Genomic DNA, 16051 nt, shown 5'->3' with positions numbered 1-16051 from the left:
TGTATCTAAAAACGAAAAATATAAAACAAAAAATAATTCTTTTTCTACCTATTGTCGTGTTGTGTAAGAAATTATTGATGTAAATTTCGATTTGAAGTCAAGTGCGGGTTGAAAACAAATCTTTAGTGGGATAAAATTGAAAAATGTGTTTTGGAATTACAACAAAATAATATAAATATATTAATTGAAATGCGTTTGTGTAATTCTGAACATTTACTTTGCAAGTTACAAGTATTGTGTAAAAATGAATTATTTATTTATTGCACACATGTCGATATTTCATTTGGGCCCATCTCTGACCCACCCACCCACACACACACACACACACGTAAGTGGCAGGGCTATAAATTTTCAACATGACATGACCATGTTCTTCTTTTAGGCTATTGATTTATATTTGGCCTAATAAAGCGACGTCTCTGCGCAATGCTGTTAAGTGCTCTTATTTGGGCATGTGGCAGTGGGCAGGGTGGAAGAGTGGAAGAGTGTGAGAGCGGAGGGTGGGCGGGGTTGTAGACCTGGAGGATGTAATGGCACAAATGATGCCAAGGCAATGTGTTGGACATGCTCGAAAGGCTTATGATTTGACGTTTAGGTCAAGTAAATTCCAAATTTATGACTTCAAATTGCCCAAACATTCATACTAGCCAAATACCATGTGTCTGGGTACTACGTGTGTGTGTGTCTGTGTGTTTATGTGTGTGTGTGTGTGGGTAATATAATGTGCTAGTAAAAACAACAACTTTCTTAGAATGGCTTTAGTTTAATGCAACTTGTTTGTTACTTGGGCTCTTACTGCTACTGCCACTGCTACTGCCACTGCTACTGCCACTGCTACTGCTGCTGTTGCTGTCGGCAGTTGCACGAACTGTTTACCGTCAAGATTTGCCATTGCCACCTTGACACTCGACCGACCCCAAACACGACCGCGACTCCATCACTATCACCGCAACCGCTCCCTGGCACACCCAATCCGCAGCGAGACAATGTGCAAAATGTTTACACTGCACTTGGATGGCAGCTGACTGTGCTGCTGTCACCGAACTTGTTAACTGTCTGTCCCGGCATTAATATTTCAATTTCGTTGCCTTTTTACCTCAAAAAAAAAAAAAGTAGATAGTGAGAGAGTTGGGGAATGTGCGGGCTGACGAGCATTTCGGTTTGCTGTAGCCGCAACGTTGCTGCCAGCTGAAGCTGCAATCAAGGCATCAATGTCAACAGAACACTTGATGCCAAAAAATGGAGTTGCAAGTTGCAAGTTGCACGTTGCATGCGGCATGCAGACTAACTTACTCACTGACGTTCGTTCTCTCCGCGACTAAATTCATTTTGTGGTTTTTTTCTGGGTGTGCAAGCTGTAAAAACTTGGCAAGCTGCGCTTAACTTTCGCTCAAATTTCATCGCACCGACTGAAAGTGTGTCTATGTATGTGTTGGGCGTGTGTGTGTGTGTGTGTCAGTGTGTGTCAGTGTGTGTATGTGTGTGAGTGTGCGTGCGTGTGTGTGTGAGGTTCAGAGTGCGTGTGTTTTGGTTTTGTTAAGCAGCACGCTTTTGTTTGCTTTAGCAAAAGTCTACGCTAATGTTGTTGTTTTGTTGATTTTGCTCTTCTATCCTTCGGCATTTATTATTATTATTCTTTTCAGTGGCACTTTTCTCGACGCTTACGGTTTAAACATCGGGCATTATTCATGCAACGCGAGAGGCATCCCCAAATCCCCTCGACAACAAGTAAGAATGCTGATGTCGAGTCAAGCTAGACAACGTGATACCCTTTACCCAGTGTTGTTAACCGACAGTTGAACATGGCTATATATATACATGGAACATGGAACATATATATATATATATATATTTATATACATACTTTATGGTGTCGGAGAAGCTTCCTTCTGCCGTGTAGCATACATTCGTACAAAACCCATACACCCCCTTTTTAATGGATTTAGGCTATAAAAATGCCATAGTCGCAACTCAGCTGACACTAAAACTAAAAAATTAAATTGCATAACTTAAGGCGTCCGCAAAGTAGGCAAAACTATTTGTATTTTGAAATAATTTTATAAGTACAGGAGATGTGTTAATTGGTTTATTGGACAAACGTTCTACTGGATCCGGCTCGATGACTCCAAAGTCACTTTTATTGATTTGCCTTGAAGGTAATGAAGATGATACGATACTTAGATGTGTACTTCAATAGCCAGCGAAACCTGTTAAGCTTTGCTGGCATGTCCGTCGAGATGTGTTGATTGATGTATTTGGAGCATTCATTGTGAGTGGGCGATCCACTGTTAAGCATTTGTGTAATTCATATGCATGAATCTCTCCGTTGTTGAAAACGCTTTAAATGCGTATCCCCGAAAATATTTTCGCCACAAATTGATACAGAAATTGAAATAGCACCAACACACACACACACACACACACAATTCACTATTAGCATGCAGACCATTGGGTTTGGTTGTGGTTGTGGCCTTTCCATATACATACGTAAGTAGGCAGCATATTTACCCCTTGAACGTTTCCATCATCTTCAATGGAAGAGAGAAGAAGAAGAAAAAATAAAATAAAATGAGCATTTACATAATTTTGCTTGTACAGTTCGTATTGTATATATTTTATTCTTTTGTTGTTGTTGTTTGTTTGTTTGTTTTGTTGTCGACATACTACTACAACTAGGGTATTTTAAAGATATAAAACTTAATGCTTAAATGGATGGAATGACGTAACAGCAGCTTGCTTGCTCTGTATGCAAGTATATATATATATATATAATATGATATATGTATATGATTATCGATGTATGTATGCGCTTGCATACTCTTTTTTGTTTTTAATCAGTGCTCTTAATTTTATATAAAAAATTACAAATTAGCATCATTAAAAATTAAGCACAATAATTAACAGTTGCTTGCATTCAAAACTGTTTAATAATAATAATAATCATAAAAAAAAAGAATTTTTTTTGCTATCAGAATAATGTTGTAATGATATTCGCAACATTATCTTTTTCCCTCCTCTGTTTTTTTTCTCAGTTTTTTTGTTATATACTTTATGAATAGATCAGTCAGTGAGTGCGAGTGCAGTTATTTTTCAAAAGCACTGCTAAACAAATACATCTATGTTTGTATGTATAATATACGAGTAAGTTTTAAAAGATTTTCATATAATGCATATAATTAAGTAGATCTAAATATGCGCATAGCGTAATATATATAAATATGATAATAAAAAAAAAATAATAATAATAATAAGTTTGAGTGTTTTTCTTCGAGTTGCAATGAATATTTAGAATTCAGTTGGGTCCGGTTTAGGCCAAGCAGAAAAGCTTTCTCCAGAACGAAGGTGTCGGCGGCAACGTGGTGGGCACTAATCCCTCCCAGATGGCGGTATCAAACACATCTTTGACTTTATCCTGCATTTACACAATGGAAATAGAACATTAAAAAGATTAATGAGAGATGCAGAAGCTAAAATTATATACAACTTAACATATATTGCAATATTAGCCAACAATCATAACTAACGAATTGCTCAGAGTCTGTTTCCATCGACCCAATAAAACCCCATTGGGATTCCGCCACTTTAATTAATTTGATGATGAAATTCGTATATATATTAAAGTCAATCTGTATATTTGACAGAATACCATAAATGTATTTAAAAAAAAAAAAAATAATAATAAAAAAAAGACGTCCTTCTTGTCGCCGCCTGACTTTGGATGCATTTATTTCGAATTTTTCTGCGCTCCACTGCAATTTTTCCGCCTCGTCTCACTGATTTTTTTTACATATTTTTTTTTCTTTGCACTTGAAGCAATTTGTCGTCTCGTTTATCACTAAAAAGAGAACGCACAGTGCTCTAGTTGGGAATGTACGAGCACACAGATACCCTGTAAACCCCAAAACATATTCGATGTTAAGTTAGTTCCCATTTGTGAATAGTTATAATTTGTATACTGATAAGTCTGATACTGATTGAATACGATCCGTTTATGCTACTGTTGCCAAATGAGGCAAACCCATTTGTGGCATGCCTAATATGGCAGGGTATAGTACAAAAAATTGCATCTTCCTTTGGAAAGTCAGTAAGCATTAGCGCCTCCTTTGGGAAGGACGAGTGCAATGCACGGCTGACAAAAAGGTGGCTTTGGTTCACTCCACTGTGCCACTCCACTGTGCCACTCCACTCCACATCCATTCTGGACTCGGAAGTTTGTGCTGCGGCAAAACATTAACGTTGCAAGCATTGCCAGCTTTGCCAGGCGCAAGCTGTTACCGTTATACTAACCAGCCCGAAAACCGCACAATTATGATTATTGTATATGTATGTGTCTCTCTCCCCCTCTCTCTCTCTCTCTCTCTCTCTCTCTCTCTCTCTGTCTCTGTCTCTCTCTCTGTGTGTGTGTGTGTGTTTGTGTCTTTTGAATGAGAAGAGCAGCGTGTTGAAGCACATTGCCCCAAAGGCAAACGCCTCCCAAGCGTCATCGTTGTGCAGAGTTTCCTTTTTAAGTGTTTGCATACAGACAGCGACAGCCCAAAGGATTTCTTGAATATTATTTGTATGCCCTTGCAGCGGGTATTTTAACTTTGTCGTATCTGCGAACCGTTCAAATGTTTAGATATATATATATAGATATATATATCAGTTCTGACACTTTGCAAACATTTGACATATGTCAGCATCAGATCGGCCAGAAGATGAGTTCTTGCTTGAACCACAAAAAGCAATTAAACCAGTTGGAAATCAGTTGGATGCCCTTCTGTTAGTGTATGTAATCTTCGACGTGCTTAAGATGGACCTTCTAAGTTGTGTTTGTTGTTGTGGTTGTTGTGGTTGTTGTGGTTGTTGGTGTTGTTGGTGTTGTTGGTGTTGTTGGTGCTGCTACTGTTTGCTGGTGCAATGACTTTGCGGGCCAGTTCTCACTCACTCACTCCTTCGCTCTATCTATCTATCTCCGTCTGTGTGTGTGTGTAGGTTTGTGGCAACAGTCACTGTCTGTGTGGCTGCTGCTGCTGCTGCTGCTTTAATTAATATGATGGGGCAGGCCCAACTGACTAGCCCAACATCCCGTAACATCGTAACATTGCAGCAACATTCATTGCCCAGTCATTCATTCACTCACTCACTCACTCACTCACTCACTCACTCACTAACCCATCCAGTGACTCACCTGTGTGGCTGACGAAGTCTCAATGTATTTGGCACCAATTGTTGTTGCCAAGTCCCAGGCGTCGGCATATGAAATTGGTTTCTCGCCATTTGTCTGCTCATCCATGGAAAGCAGCACGCCCCCAAGCACATATATGAAATCAAATAAGAATTTCATAAATATTTTAACAATTTGTACACACACAGACATGCAACACAAACAAATGATAAATGTATAAGACAAAAAAAGAAGAAGAAAAACCAGCAAAAAAGGAATACAAATGAAACGGGGAAATGGGGAAATGGGGAAACTCACCTGTAATTTGTTCAACACATTCAGATTGCTCCTCAAATCGGCTTGGGTGCCGACCAATATGAGGGCCGCCTTTGTTTTGGCAAATTTGGGTGCCCATTTCGATTTGATGGCTCCAAACGTTTCGGGTTTGACCACCGAGAAGCACAGGAGAAACACATCGCTGTCCGGATAGGAGAGCTCCCTCAATGGATCCAACGTGTCCTGTCCGGCCGTATCACAGAGTGTCAAATGCACGGGACTCTCGTTCACATTCACCTCAGCTGTAAGCACATCGATATATTTGTATATATATATGCATATATATATGTATGTATGTATGTATGTATGTATGTATGTATGTATGTATGTATGTATGTAATTTGCAACTCTGCTGCAAGACTCCGGCGGTGTTGTAATTAAAATTAAGTGCACGCGTGTAGCTATTTTGGTTTTTGAGGCTTTTTGTTAATGAAGAAGAGGCAAGAAAGAAGAAGCACAAGTGTCGCAGCAGGTTGCAAATGTAATTGCGAGCGCCGATTGCCAAATGATATATTTGATATACATTTATATATGTGTATATTTAAATGGTATCTCGGGCACTCAAACAATTGCATTACTTCTCAGGTATTTTCGATTGAATTCCATTTGGGAATTTCATTTCAAAAGATATCCCATTCCCGGCTAGGCCCACGCAAGTGCAAATTTTTGGCATAGCATACATCTCAGCGCAGACACACTCATCCACTCATCCACACACACACACACACACACAGACAGAGAGAGAGAGAGAGAGAGAGAGAGAGAGAGAGAGAGAGAAACACATAGGGATTAATATGGCTTTTAACTCACACACTTAGCCACTCTCAGAGGGGCAACTATGCGTGGCATTCGACTCTGCATTGCGGTGCACTTCACTTTAGACAGACCAGGCCGGGCAGAGACAGACCGAGAGACTATTGGGCCAAATCCTTTGGCTAACATATTCGGACCGCATCGCAGGCAACGAACGCAGAATGCGAGAATGCTACTGAAAAACCATTGCAAGCATTTAAGATCACAATTTTGTTGCTGTTAACCTTACAAACACACACACACACACACACACACAGATAGAGAGTGGGAGAGTGGCAGACACACCCACCCACCCACCAACCGCATGCATACATGATTGAGCAACTGAGAAACTCCGCACAGATTTAGCAATGAGGGAACGAAGCATCTTTAAAATATTCAACTTTGATTTTCTTACACTTATTTGCTTGTAAATGTTGTATGTGAAATTCAAAATCAATTTTAAATCAAAATCAAAGTATAATTATAAAATCAAATTATAAATCTAAATTCGTATAAATAAATTTGCAAATAAATAGAACATCTTCGCTTGGCATCAACATCGCAACAAATGCAAAACAGACTGGAAATAATTTTCGGGAGAAATTTACGAATCTAAATATTTTTGTATGCATGTATCTAATTACGTATGTATGTGTGTGTGTGTGTGTGTGTGTGTGTGTGTGTGTGTGTGTGTAATCTACTAGTAAGCAGCAACCGCGAATATAATTGAAATTACTTAAGCCAAATAATTGTGTGTGTGTGTGTGTGTGTATAACCTGCTGCTGCTATTTCAGGCATCCCTTTCTCAAAGTAATGTTGTGCATATGGTTAAGTATGTATGTATGTATGCATGTGTGTGTGTGTGTGTGTGTATTCTGTGGAGTTGCGGTTGCTCGCAGCCAAGATGTGGCAACATCTTCAATTTGGTGGCTGCGAGCTGCGAATGAAATGTTTTTTGGGACTTGTATTTGCCTTGGGCTTATGTAATTAAGTGGCTTTTCATTCAACACACGATGCCACCCATCCACCTGCCACCCCCTGGGCTAAGCAGTCCAAGCTTGTATTTATTTAGTTTTTCATTCCGATTTTCAGCAAGGTAATCTCAAAAAGATAATAATTTTCAAAGATTTCAAAATTTGTATATTTAAATATTGATGATTTTGAAGTCTTACTATGAAATAATATTGGAACCCATAATTCTGCAAAAGTGTGCAACAGTCAAAAGGTGGCGTCTCCAACTCCATAATGAATATATATTCTTGATCAGGCTCAACATTCTCTCCCAGTCTCTCTGTCTGCATAAACCGGCATTTGCCATAAAAAACGTTTCTAATCAATTATTTTTTCGATACAAAACAATTATATATTGATTATAATCAAATATTGTTAATGTATTGAAACAAAGGTAAATAAAAAACGAAGGGAAAATCAATCAGAAATTCGAAAATCGAACTGCATTCAAATCTCAATCTTTTCGATTGATCTTTCTCAACTGAATTATTCAGTGCAGTAATCTGCTGTGAAATAAAACGAATAGCGTAGGAAATATCTACAAATGTCGCCAGATACTTAAACTCGAACACTTTTCTTGTAGTCGGGGTCTCGTGGACGGGGAGATGACACAATAGCCAACCAGTTTCGCATCAAAAAAGTATGCAACATATTTGTGTGCAGCAAGAGCAACATTTCCTAATTGCCATGCTGGCTGCTTGCTGGTTTTTTATGCTCCACTCGCAGCCTGCAACAATGATGATTCAAGTGGGTGGAAACTGAATTGGCAGCGTTATGTTAGACACATGTGTGTGTGTGTGTGTGTGTGTGTGTGTGCAGTGCATTCATATTTAAACATTTATTTGAAACGCGTGCAAAGTGATAAGGATTGCCAGGGGAGCTGATAGAGATAGAGCAAAGAGCGCGAGAGTGAGAGAGAGATAGATAGAGAGAGAGAGAGAGAGAGAGTTTCAATTTGTTTCTCATGCACCGTGAAGCACATCTGACCTCACGTCACATTGCCAAACACATTTACCCCCATCCACCCATACACCCATCCCCATCCCCCATCGCTGCCCCTCTTCCCATCTTTGCCCCATGTGTGCGGCGCTATCTAAAAGTTAATCATGACTGCCTTTCAATTCAACTGCTGCCGCTGCTGCTGCCGCTGCTGCTGCTGCTGCTGCTGCTGTTTACGCTGCGTGAATAAAGTTGGTGCGCTCTGAGTTTTTAATCAGCAGGTCGTCGAAGGTCGCCCTCGTGGCTCATTTAAAATATATTTCATTTTGGCGAGCATAAATTTCATGAATGCATTTGTGCAACGATGCACGAACCAAACAACCAAGCAGCCAACCAACCAACCAACCAACCAACCAACCAACGAACGAACCTTCCAAACCACACTTGATGATGTACCAACCAGCAAGTTAGCCATTTCAGCTAACTGCTGCGTTTTGTGCAGAAGACTAAGGGTACTCTTACACAACAGGGCACTCTCTGGTAGGTACATCTCTCCGAGCTGTGTTTGAGCGTTGATATTGTGCATCAAAGGATGTTAGTCTAATGCTAGACATATATAGTATAGTACTGTAGACTTTGGACTGTGGACTCTGCAGACATTAATATTGTGTCTTAGCCACACATCCTGCCTCCACGCTCTCGTCTACAGGGTATATGCCGGTTGAATGCAGCACACATGCAAATGCATAAGCAGATGGGCCGTTGGGAAAAGAACGAGAAGCTTCACTTTGCTGATTGACTGAGTAACTCACTGGCTAACTGCCTGGCTGGTTGGCCGACTGGCTGGTTGACTAACTGGCTGGCTGGCTGGCTGGCTGGCTGACAAACTTGCAACTTGACTTGCAGACCGTCTGCATTCTTTGCATCAATTGTTCCTTATTGGCTATTACCTTATGCAGCTTATTTGCATAGTCCTCGCCTCTTCTGGATCAGCTGCCAGCTGCCAGCTGACTTGAAATCGCCAATGTTTTTACCATTGCTGTGGTAGAGTCAAAAAGTTATTGCCAGCACTCAATTGCATGTTAAATGCTTTTCGTTAAATGGCATGCCAAATCCAAATCCAAATCGAAATCCAAAAGTTGAGAGTATGTTAGGAGAGCGATGAAAGCGTTTCTCGCTGAGAGAGCATCTCTCTCTCTCTCTCTCTCTCTCTCTCTCTTTTATTTGGCCAGCAATTTAGTGTAGCATACTATTGGGCCTAATTTGGGATGGTGTCGTTTTCATGCCTCATCTCAGCATTGGCTTATTAATCGATTATCGATTTGGTTATGCACGTTATAAAAAAGTATGTCACATAAAAAAAGCGAAAAGAAACATGCGAAATACGAGCAAATAAAACTCAACTTTGCACATTGAATGGCTGAGAAAAGCGCCACCCAGCGGCCAAATGGCGCATAACAAAAGAAGACAAAGCGTTGTTAGCGGTTGCTAAGCTCCTACTTGTGTGTGTGTGAGTGTGTGTGTGTGTGTGTGCGTGTGTGTGTGCGTGTGTGTGTGCGTGGCAAGCGAGGCAATTGTGTAATTGTTACTTGTCGACGGCTTTTGAAAGTCAGTCAATCGCTTGGCTGCCGCTGCTGCTGCTGCTGCTGCTGCTGACGCAGTCTTATTGAAACCTAATTGAGTCAGCCAGTCAGTCATTGAATCACTCACTCTCTTGCTCAATCTGTCAATAGCGCTTAATAGAAAGTGAGCAATGGATACAGTTAATAGCACCAGTGCCAATTAGCCAGTCTGTGACTCGTTAGCGCATATGAGAGGCTCGCTACTCACTCAAAATAACATCAGATATAGTTGAAATCAATACTTTTGTGATTATTCCTATACACATATATATATATAAATATATGTAAATACATACATGTACAGAGTATCTTCTAGTCGAACACACTCGCACACTTTTTATGCATATCATTTGAAGCAAGTCAGATTAAGCTCATTTTGATAACGCTTAGTTGGGCATTCAATTAATGTAATGGCATTTGATGAGTGCATCAGCTTCCAGTCTCCCGCTCTCTCTCTCTCTCTCTCTCTCTGTCTCTCGCTCTCTATGTCAGCCAACTCTCTAATATCCGTGTGTCTTTCTGTAATCCACTCATTTTCATGATGTGAGTCTCTAATTGCATAATTAGTGAAACTATGCACAAGGGTTATATATATATATATATATATATATATATATATATATGTGGCGCAACTATGCAAAGCCTCTCGCAAATATGCAAAACACATGCAAAATATGGAAGCCATGCTCCTTGTCGTTGTGTGTGTGTGAGTGTGTGTGTGTGGATGGGTTAGCGAATTATGTTTCTGCGCTGCACTCTTAAGGAGAGCTTGTTATGCATGGCATTTGGCAAATGACGCGACATGGCGTATGCGTAATAGGTGCAGACGCACGCAAATGACGCAGACTGACCAAGGATAAGGCATAAGGAATAGACGAATAGACGAAGAAAAGAAGCAGAAGAAGCAGACGCAAAAGAAGAAGAAGAACCAGGAAGTATGATTGACGCACTTGAAACGAAGCGACAGCTCAGCTCAATATACGAATTGCGTTGGCGGCATTCACATTCACATTCTGATTCCCATTCCCATTCTCAATTTATTTTTATTTTTGGGCAACTACGCAACCAATCATAAGTGACGCAATTGACGCAAATTGACATAGGAATAGTCGCAGCAACGGTAAAAGCAGCAGATGATTCGCTATGAACATTGCACACTTATTAACTAGGAATATTGTGAACAGATCAATCAACGACATGATTTCATTGCAAATTCGAATTACGAGAACTTTAAGGGAAATTCACTTATAGCTAAAAAAAAAATATATTAATATATATATATTGTTTGTATAAATTATAATTAAGTTGAATTACAATGATTTTTACTACATTTTTTTGCAAAAGGGAAGCGCTTAAAGTGAAGTGACATTTACAGCTGAGATTTTTAGAGGACGATGCAAGGTTGCCAGCCCTATCGGAAAAGGAAAGAGGGTACAATACTCTTCGGATTCAGAATTCTGTATTCAGGATTCAGGGCATTGCGGCATGAAATAAGTGCACATTCATGTAAAATTTATTAGAGTCAGGACGACGTCAAGTGGCAGCAGCAACAGCAGCAACAGCAGCAACAGCAGCACCAGCAGCAGCCTGGAGTACCGCATAGGCTTTGTGTGTGTATGTATGCGCGTGTGTGTGTGTGTGTGTGTGTGTATGGCACAACATAATTCAATCACTTGCAATGCAAGTGCCTACAAGCTGACATAAAAGACTAGTAAAAAGATGGCAAAGGCGACAGGCGTCTGCCATTTTTATGGCCCTGTTGCGATGCGCTTCTTATTTCTTGTTGTGATTGTTGTTGTTCTTCTTCTTATTGTTGTTGTTGTCATTGCCATTGTTGTTGCTGCTGCTCTGAATAACCGCAAATTTCAATTTTCCGTTCATTAAAATTCGTGAATAGCACACAGGCCCAGGCTCAACATACTAATACATATGCACACACACACACACTCGCACACACACACACACTCGCACACACACTCACACCTACATATGGCATGAGAGAGCGCAAATGCGGAAGCAGTGAAAGTCAAATGAAGCTGCCTTCCTGCCTGCCTAGCAGTGCCACTGAAGCATAAAGGGGGAGAGGAGGCGCAGGGCTGAGGCAGGGGTGGAGATTGGCAGGCGGTGGGGGTGTCTTGGGGGTGGTGTTGGTGGTGGGGGTGGTGTTGGTGGTGGGGGTGGGGGTGGGGTTATGGATGGTAGGGTTTCGTGGCCTGCAGGCAGTTGAACATCATTTTCGCCTGCTTCCGTCAGCTGAGACTGGCCCACAGTCGAATGCCGAGCGAGCGCCGCATCCTTCACACGGAAACTCAGTAAAGATTTCACAAATTGGTTTTCAGCAGAATGAAAAATTCATATACGTGGCACAGAGACGGCAATGGGGTGGCAGGGGAGGGTTGCAAGCAGTCGAAGGTCGTAGGCTGCTACGGCGAAGAACCTGCTGCTTATGTGTGTGTGTGTGTGTGTGTGTGTGTGTGTGTGTGTATGTGTGTACACCAAAAAATGCTGTTAAGTAAACCTGTTGAAAAGCGCAGTCAGTCGACTACGCGTCAAGAGGGCGCGCGCAGGCAGGCAATCAACGCTTTCACAGTTTTCACAATTTTCACAATTTTACAATTTTTGTAATTTTCCGGGTACTCAACTTACCGTTATAAATATCTGATGCCGTCGGCACATGCTCCGGATTGAATCGATTCTCCAGATATGACAAGATCAAATTGGTTTTGCCAACAGCGCCATCGCCAACCAGAACGCATTTAATCGAAGGCTGCGTATCCGCCTTGCCTGAAAATAGTTGAGGCCCACACAGACAAAAGAACAAAGGAATGCGAAAAATGGGAAAAATTGGGAAAGGGGTGAGTGGTGAGGGGTGAGGGGAGAAGAGCGGGAAAGTGAGAATACATTTATATATATATATATAGATATTTATTAAATTAGTTGCTTGCAAATTGCAATTAATTAAATGCAAAGTACAAACTCAGTGCACACAATAACTAATGATGGCAATTTCGAAAACTTTGCACCATTTGCTCTTAAAGCCACTTTTCAAATTGTTTGCCATTGTTTGCCATTGTTTTCTGTCTTGGCTTACCTGTCTGGTCGCCATTCGTAGCAACTGTTTTTGTTGTTGTTGTTGCTGCTGCTGCTGCTGCTGCTGGTGTCTTCTTCGATTTGCGTTTTCGCAGTAAAAACTTTGCACCTTTGCCGCTGTCCGCACTTGTATTGCTCAGCGATTGCTGCTGCAAATGAAAGAACGGAGATTTGTTAATGGCAACGCACCAAGTGATAAACAAAACAATGCACTACTTAGGTGGCAGGGGTAGGTTGCTGGGTTTCTGCTGTCTGCATTCATTTATTGCTACATGCTGCAACCACAGCTAACTTTCTTCGCACTTCCATCAAATTACTCCATTGTCCAACTGATTTTCTCTCAAAGCATAATTAATATTTTGATATTCATTAAATTTGTAAATCGATTGAGCAACAGCATAATGTTGACATAATATAACTGCCAACATATTTGTTTACTCGATTATCGATTTGCAATCATCGATCTTGTCCATTTGCCACGCCTGCTTGGATGTCAGAGTATATGTATACAAATAAATCGGTTGAAGAACAGAATTGATTAAAGTCTTTAAAGATTAAAGACTCAAAAGATTGCACGAGCCAGATATTTTTTAATCAAAAAATAAAACTGCGTTGAAATATCAAAAAATACAATGTGAAAAACTAGTTTTCAATCTAGTTTTCAAATTCAGTTTGGTTCAGTTCAAGAGCACAAATTAAGATTTACACAGGCAGAGAGAGAGTGAGAGAGAGAGAGAGAGAGAGATTTGTTTGTTAGTGCTGGGCAACGAATAAAACTCCATTTTCATTTGTCGAGTGAAATATTGCGTATACGAGGCGTGCGACACAGGAAGCAACCCGCCTGAGACTGTCAATTAAATAATAAAAGCCATCAACTCGCTCTTGAATCTGAGTATGTGTGTGTGTGTGTGTGTGGCTATGTGTGTGACTTGGGGTGTGAACTAATGCCAAGCACGACACTCACTTTACGCCGCTCGGGCTAATTTAATATGCACATATAAATTAGTTAGCGACGACAGGCGACGACAACAAACGCACCGCATGGCAATGCAAAAATCTTTGCGACAGTTGCACAACAACAACAACATGTACCAAATGCTTGGAGGATGGGTTAAGACATTTGAAGCATTGCGTATACGACACCGAGTCTGAATCTAAACCGGCGTCGGAGTCACATAAGTAGACAATTGTTCAACTTTTGTCTCTGCCGGGCCCGGGGCTAATTGGTTTAGTCGCCTTGTGCGACGACGTCAATATGCCCCTAGAAAAAACCCACAACCCACAATCCCCTCTCCTCCCCTCACCTCCCGCCCACTCCCTTTTCATCCATCCCCTAACAATCTCAATCCTTTCAGCACAACTGGCAGACGTACAAAAAATAATTAATCAAAATTAACTTAATTGCGGCACACGACTGTTTGTAAATAAATTAATGCGAAAAGTGTTTTGTTGAGTGGCATTTTGTAAAACAATTTTGATTTATGTGCCGCTGTGCACTCTTGCAACATTTTGCAATCAACATACTTTGTTGCAATGCGCAATTTACAATTTGTTGCATATTGAAGCCATTATTTGTTGTTGTCGGTTGTCGGTTGACGGTTTATCAACGCAAAAGTGTTGTAACTGCAGTTAGCCGTTTACTGTTAAATGGCCAACAGTCTGCACTTGACTTAATTATTTAAATGGAATTGTTGCAAAAAAAAAAAAAACACAAAACACAAAACAAAACAAAAATGTGAATTTCGTTTAATTAAATTGAATTTAATTGAAATAAGTCGCTTTATTGATGGCCAGATGAATTTAATTGCAAAAACCGACTATTGGATAACAAATAAATAGGTTGCAATTACAAAAAATAAAAATAAAATTAAAATAAAATCACAGCAAACAAAATGAGTAAATTAAATATAGATAATTAAGTACCAATTAGCATTTCGGTCTCTTTCATTTTGTTCCAATTGAATATTAACATATGAAAATTGATTTGAAACAAGATCAGAGCAGAAACTTAAGCACTCGAAGGGAGCACAGATAACTTATAACTGAAGAACCAACAACTTTCGAAGGAAGATAAAAAAGAAAAACAAAGTTATTCAGTTTTCTCGCAACTGGTAGAAAAGAACACAATTCACAATTAATTTGTAATTAGCCATGATTAATGGTAAATTTGTTTACTGGATGCGTGTAAGCTTGTGTTGCAATTGAAGACCAATTAATTAATGGTAGTTAAAAGCTAATGATTGAATGAAAATGTCAAATCAATCATGGCATTATTGCCAATTACGAGTCAGCTGTCCACAATCATTAACAAGCATATCGTACCCAGTACCCAGTAACTGCCCACCCATCCCAGTATTCGAGTATCCTACTCCAACTCTCCTACTCCTATTCGTACTCCTACTCCTAATTCTGCTCCTGCTCCTGCTCTTACTTATAATCCTCCTGTTCCAGCACACGCCTCCTCCTCCGCCGCCTCCTCCTCCGCCGCCTCCTCCTCAATTGCCGTGGAATGCCAGCTGCGACAGTGTGCGCCAAGTGAATATATACATTTATTCGTAACTACACAAGTATTTTACAGGCGCTATCTAAATCAATATCTAAATTGCTGTGCGTCTGCGAGACTCGTCTCATCTTCTCTGTGGGTGGCGACAGGCGACAGGCGACTGGCTGCCTTGTGGCAAGGCTGACTGTTTAATTTTTTCTCTCTTCTTTTTGCTTTTTTTTGTTGGCGGCATTTTCCGCTTGTTAGGCGATAATATCACAAGCAACTGCCAAACGAAATGGCTAAGAAAAGTGAAGGCTCTTAAGTGAAGTGGCCATAAGGCTTTAAGTTGCTGCAACCTGTACACAAATTTATTAACAATTACGCTAAGACTAAATGTATACACAAGCCTATACACAAATAAATATTTGTTGCCAAGTATTTCGACTGATTTTTGATCAAGAACTTCGAGCTGAGGTGCTGTGTGGCATGTGGCGTGTGGTGTGTGCTGTGTGCTGTGTCAGAGTCAAATTTAATTTGCGACTTGTGCGCACGACTTCACTTTTTAGTTATGGCATTTTTCTTCCTTTTTTATTAATACGCCATTAAAAATATGTGCGAAATTGCTAT

General features: G+C 40.4%; 1 protein-coding gene across 1 annotated transcript in view; it reads right to left on the bottom strand.

Moving 5' to 3' along the window:
• Nucleotides 1–2797: 2797 nt before the first annotated feature.
• Nucleotides 2798–16051, bottom strand: part of LOC6564603 (myosin-G heavy chain) — a 50140-nt gene continuing 36886 nt past the window's right edge. Inside the window, exons 3-7 of the mRNA XM_032738347.2 lie at nt 12941–13088; nt 12496–12633; nt 5465–5724; nt 5171–5263; nt 2798–3412 (exon numbers count right to left, since the gene is read on the bottom strand). Coding sequence (XP_032594238.1) covers nt 3308–3412; nt 5171–5263; nt 5465–5724; nt 12496–12633; nt 12941–13088 — 744 coding nt within the window. The 3' untranslated portion in view covers nt 2798–3307. The remainder of the gene's footprint in view (nt 3413–5170; nt 5264–5464; nt 5725–12495; nt 12634–12940; nt 13089–16051) is intronic.

The sequence above is a fragment of the Drosophila grimshawi genome, unplaced genomic scaffold, assembly GCF_018153295.1.
Source record: "Drosophila grimshawi isolate 15287-2541.00 unplaced genomic scaffold, ASM1815329v1 contig_848, whole genome shotgun sequence".
Classification (NCBI taxonomy): Eukaryota; Metazoa; Arthropoda; class Insecta; order Diptera; family Drosophilidae; genus Drosophila; species Drosophila grimshawi.
Note: the sequence above shows the minus strand (reverse complement) of the source record. Positions and strands in the feature narration are given on the sequence as shown.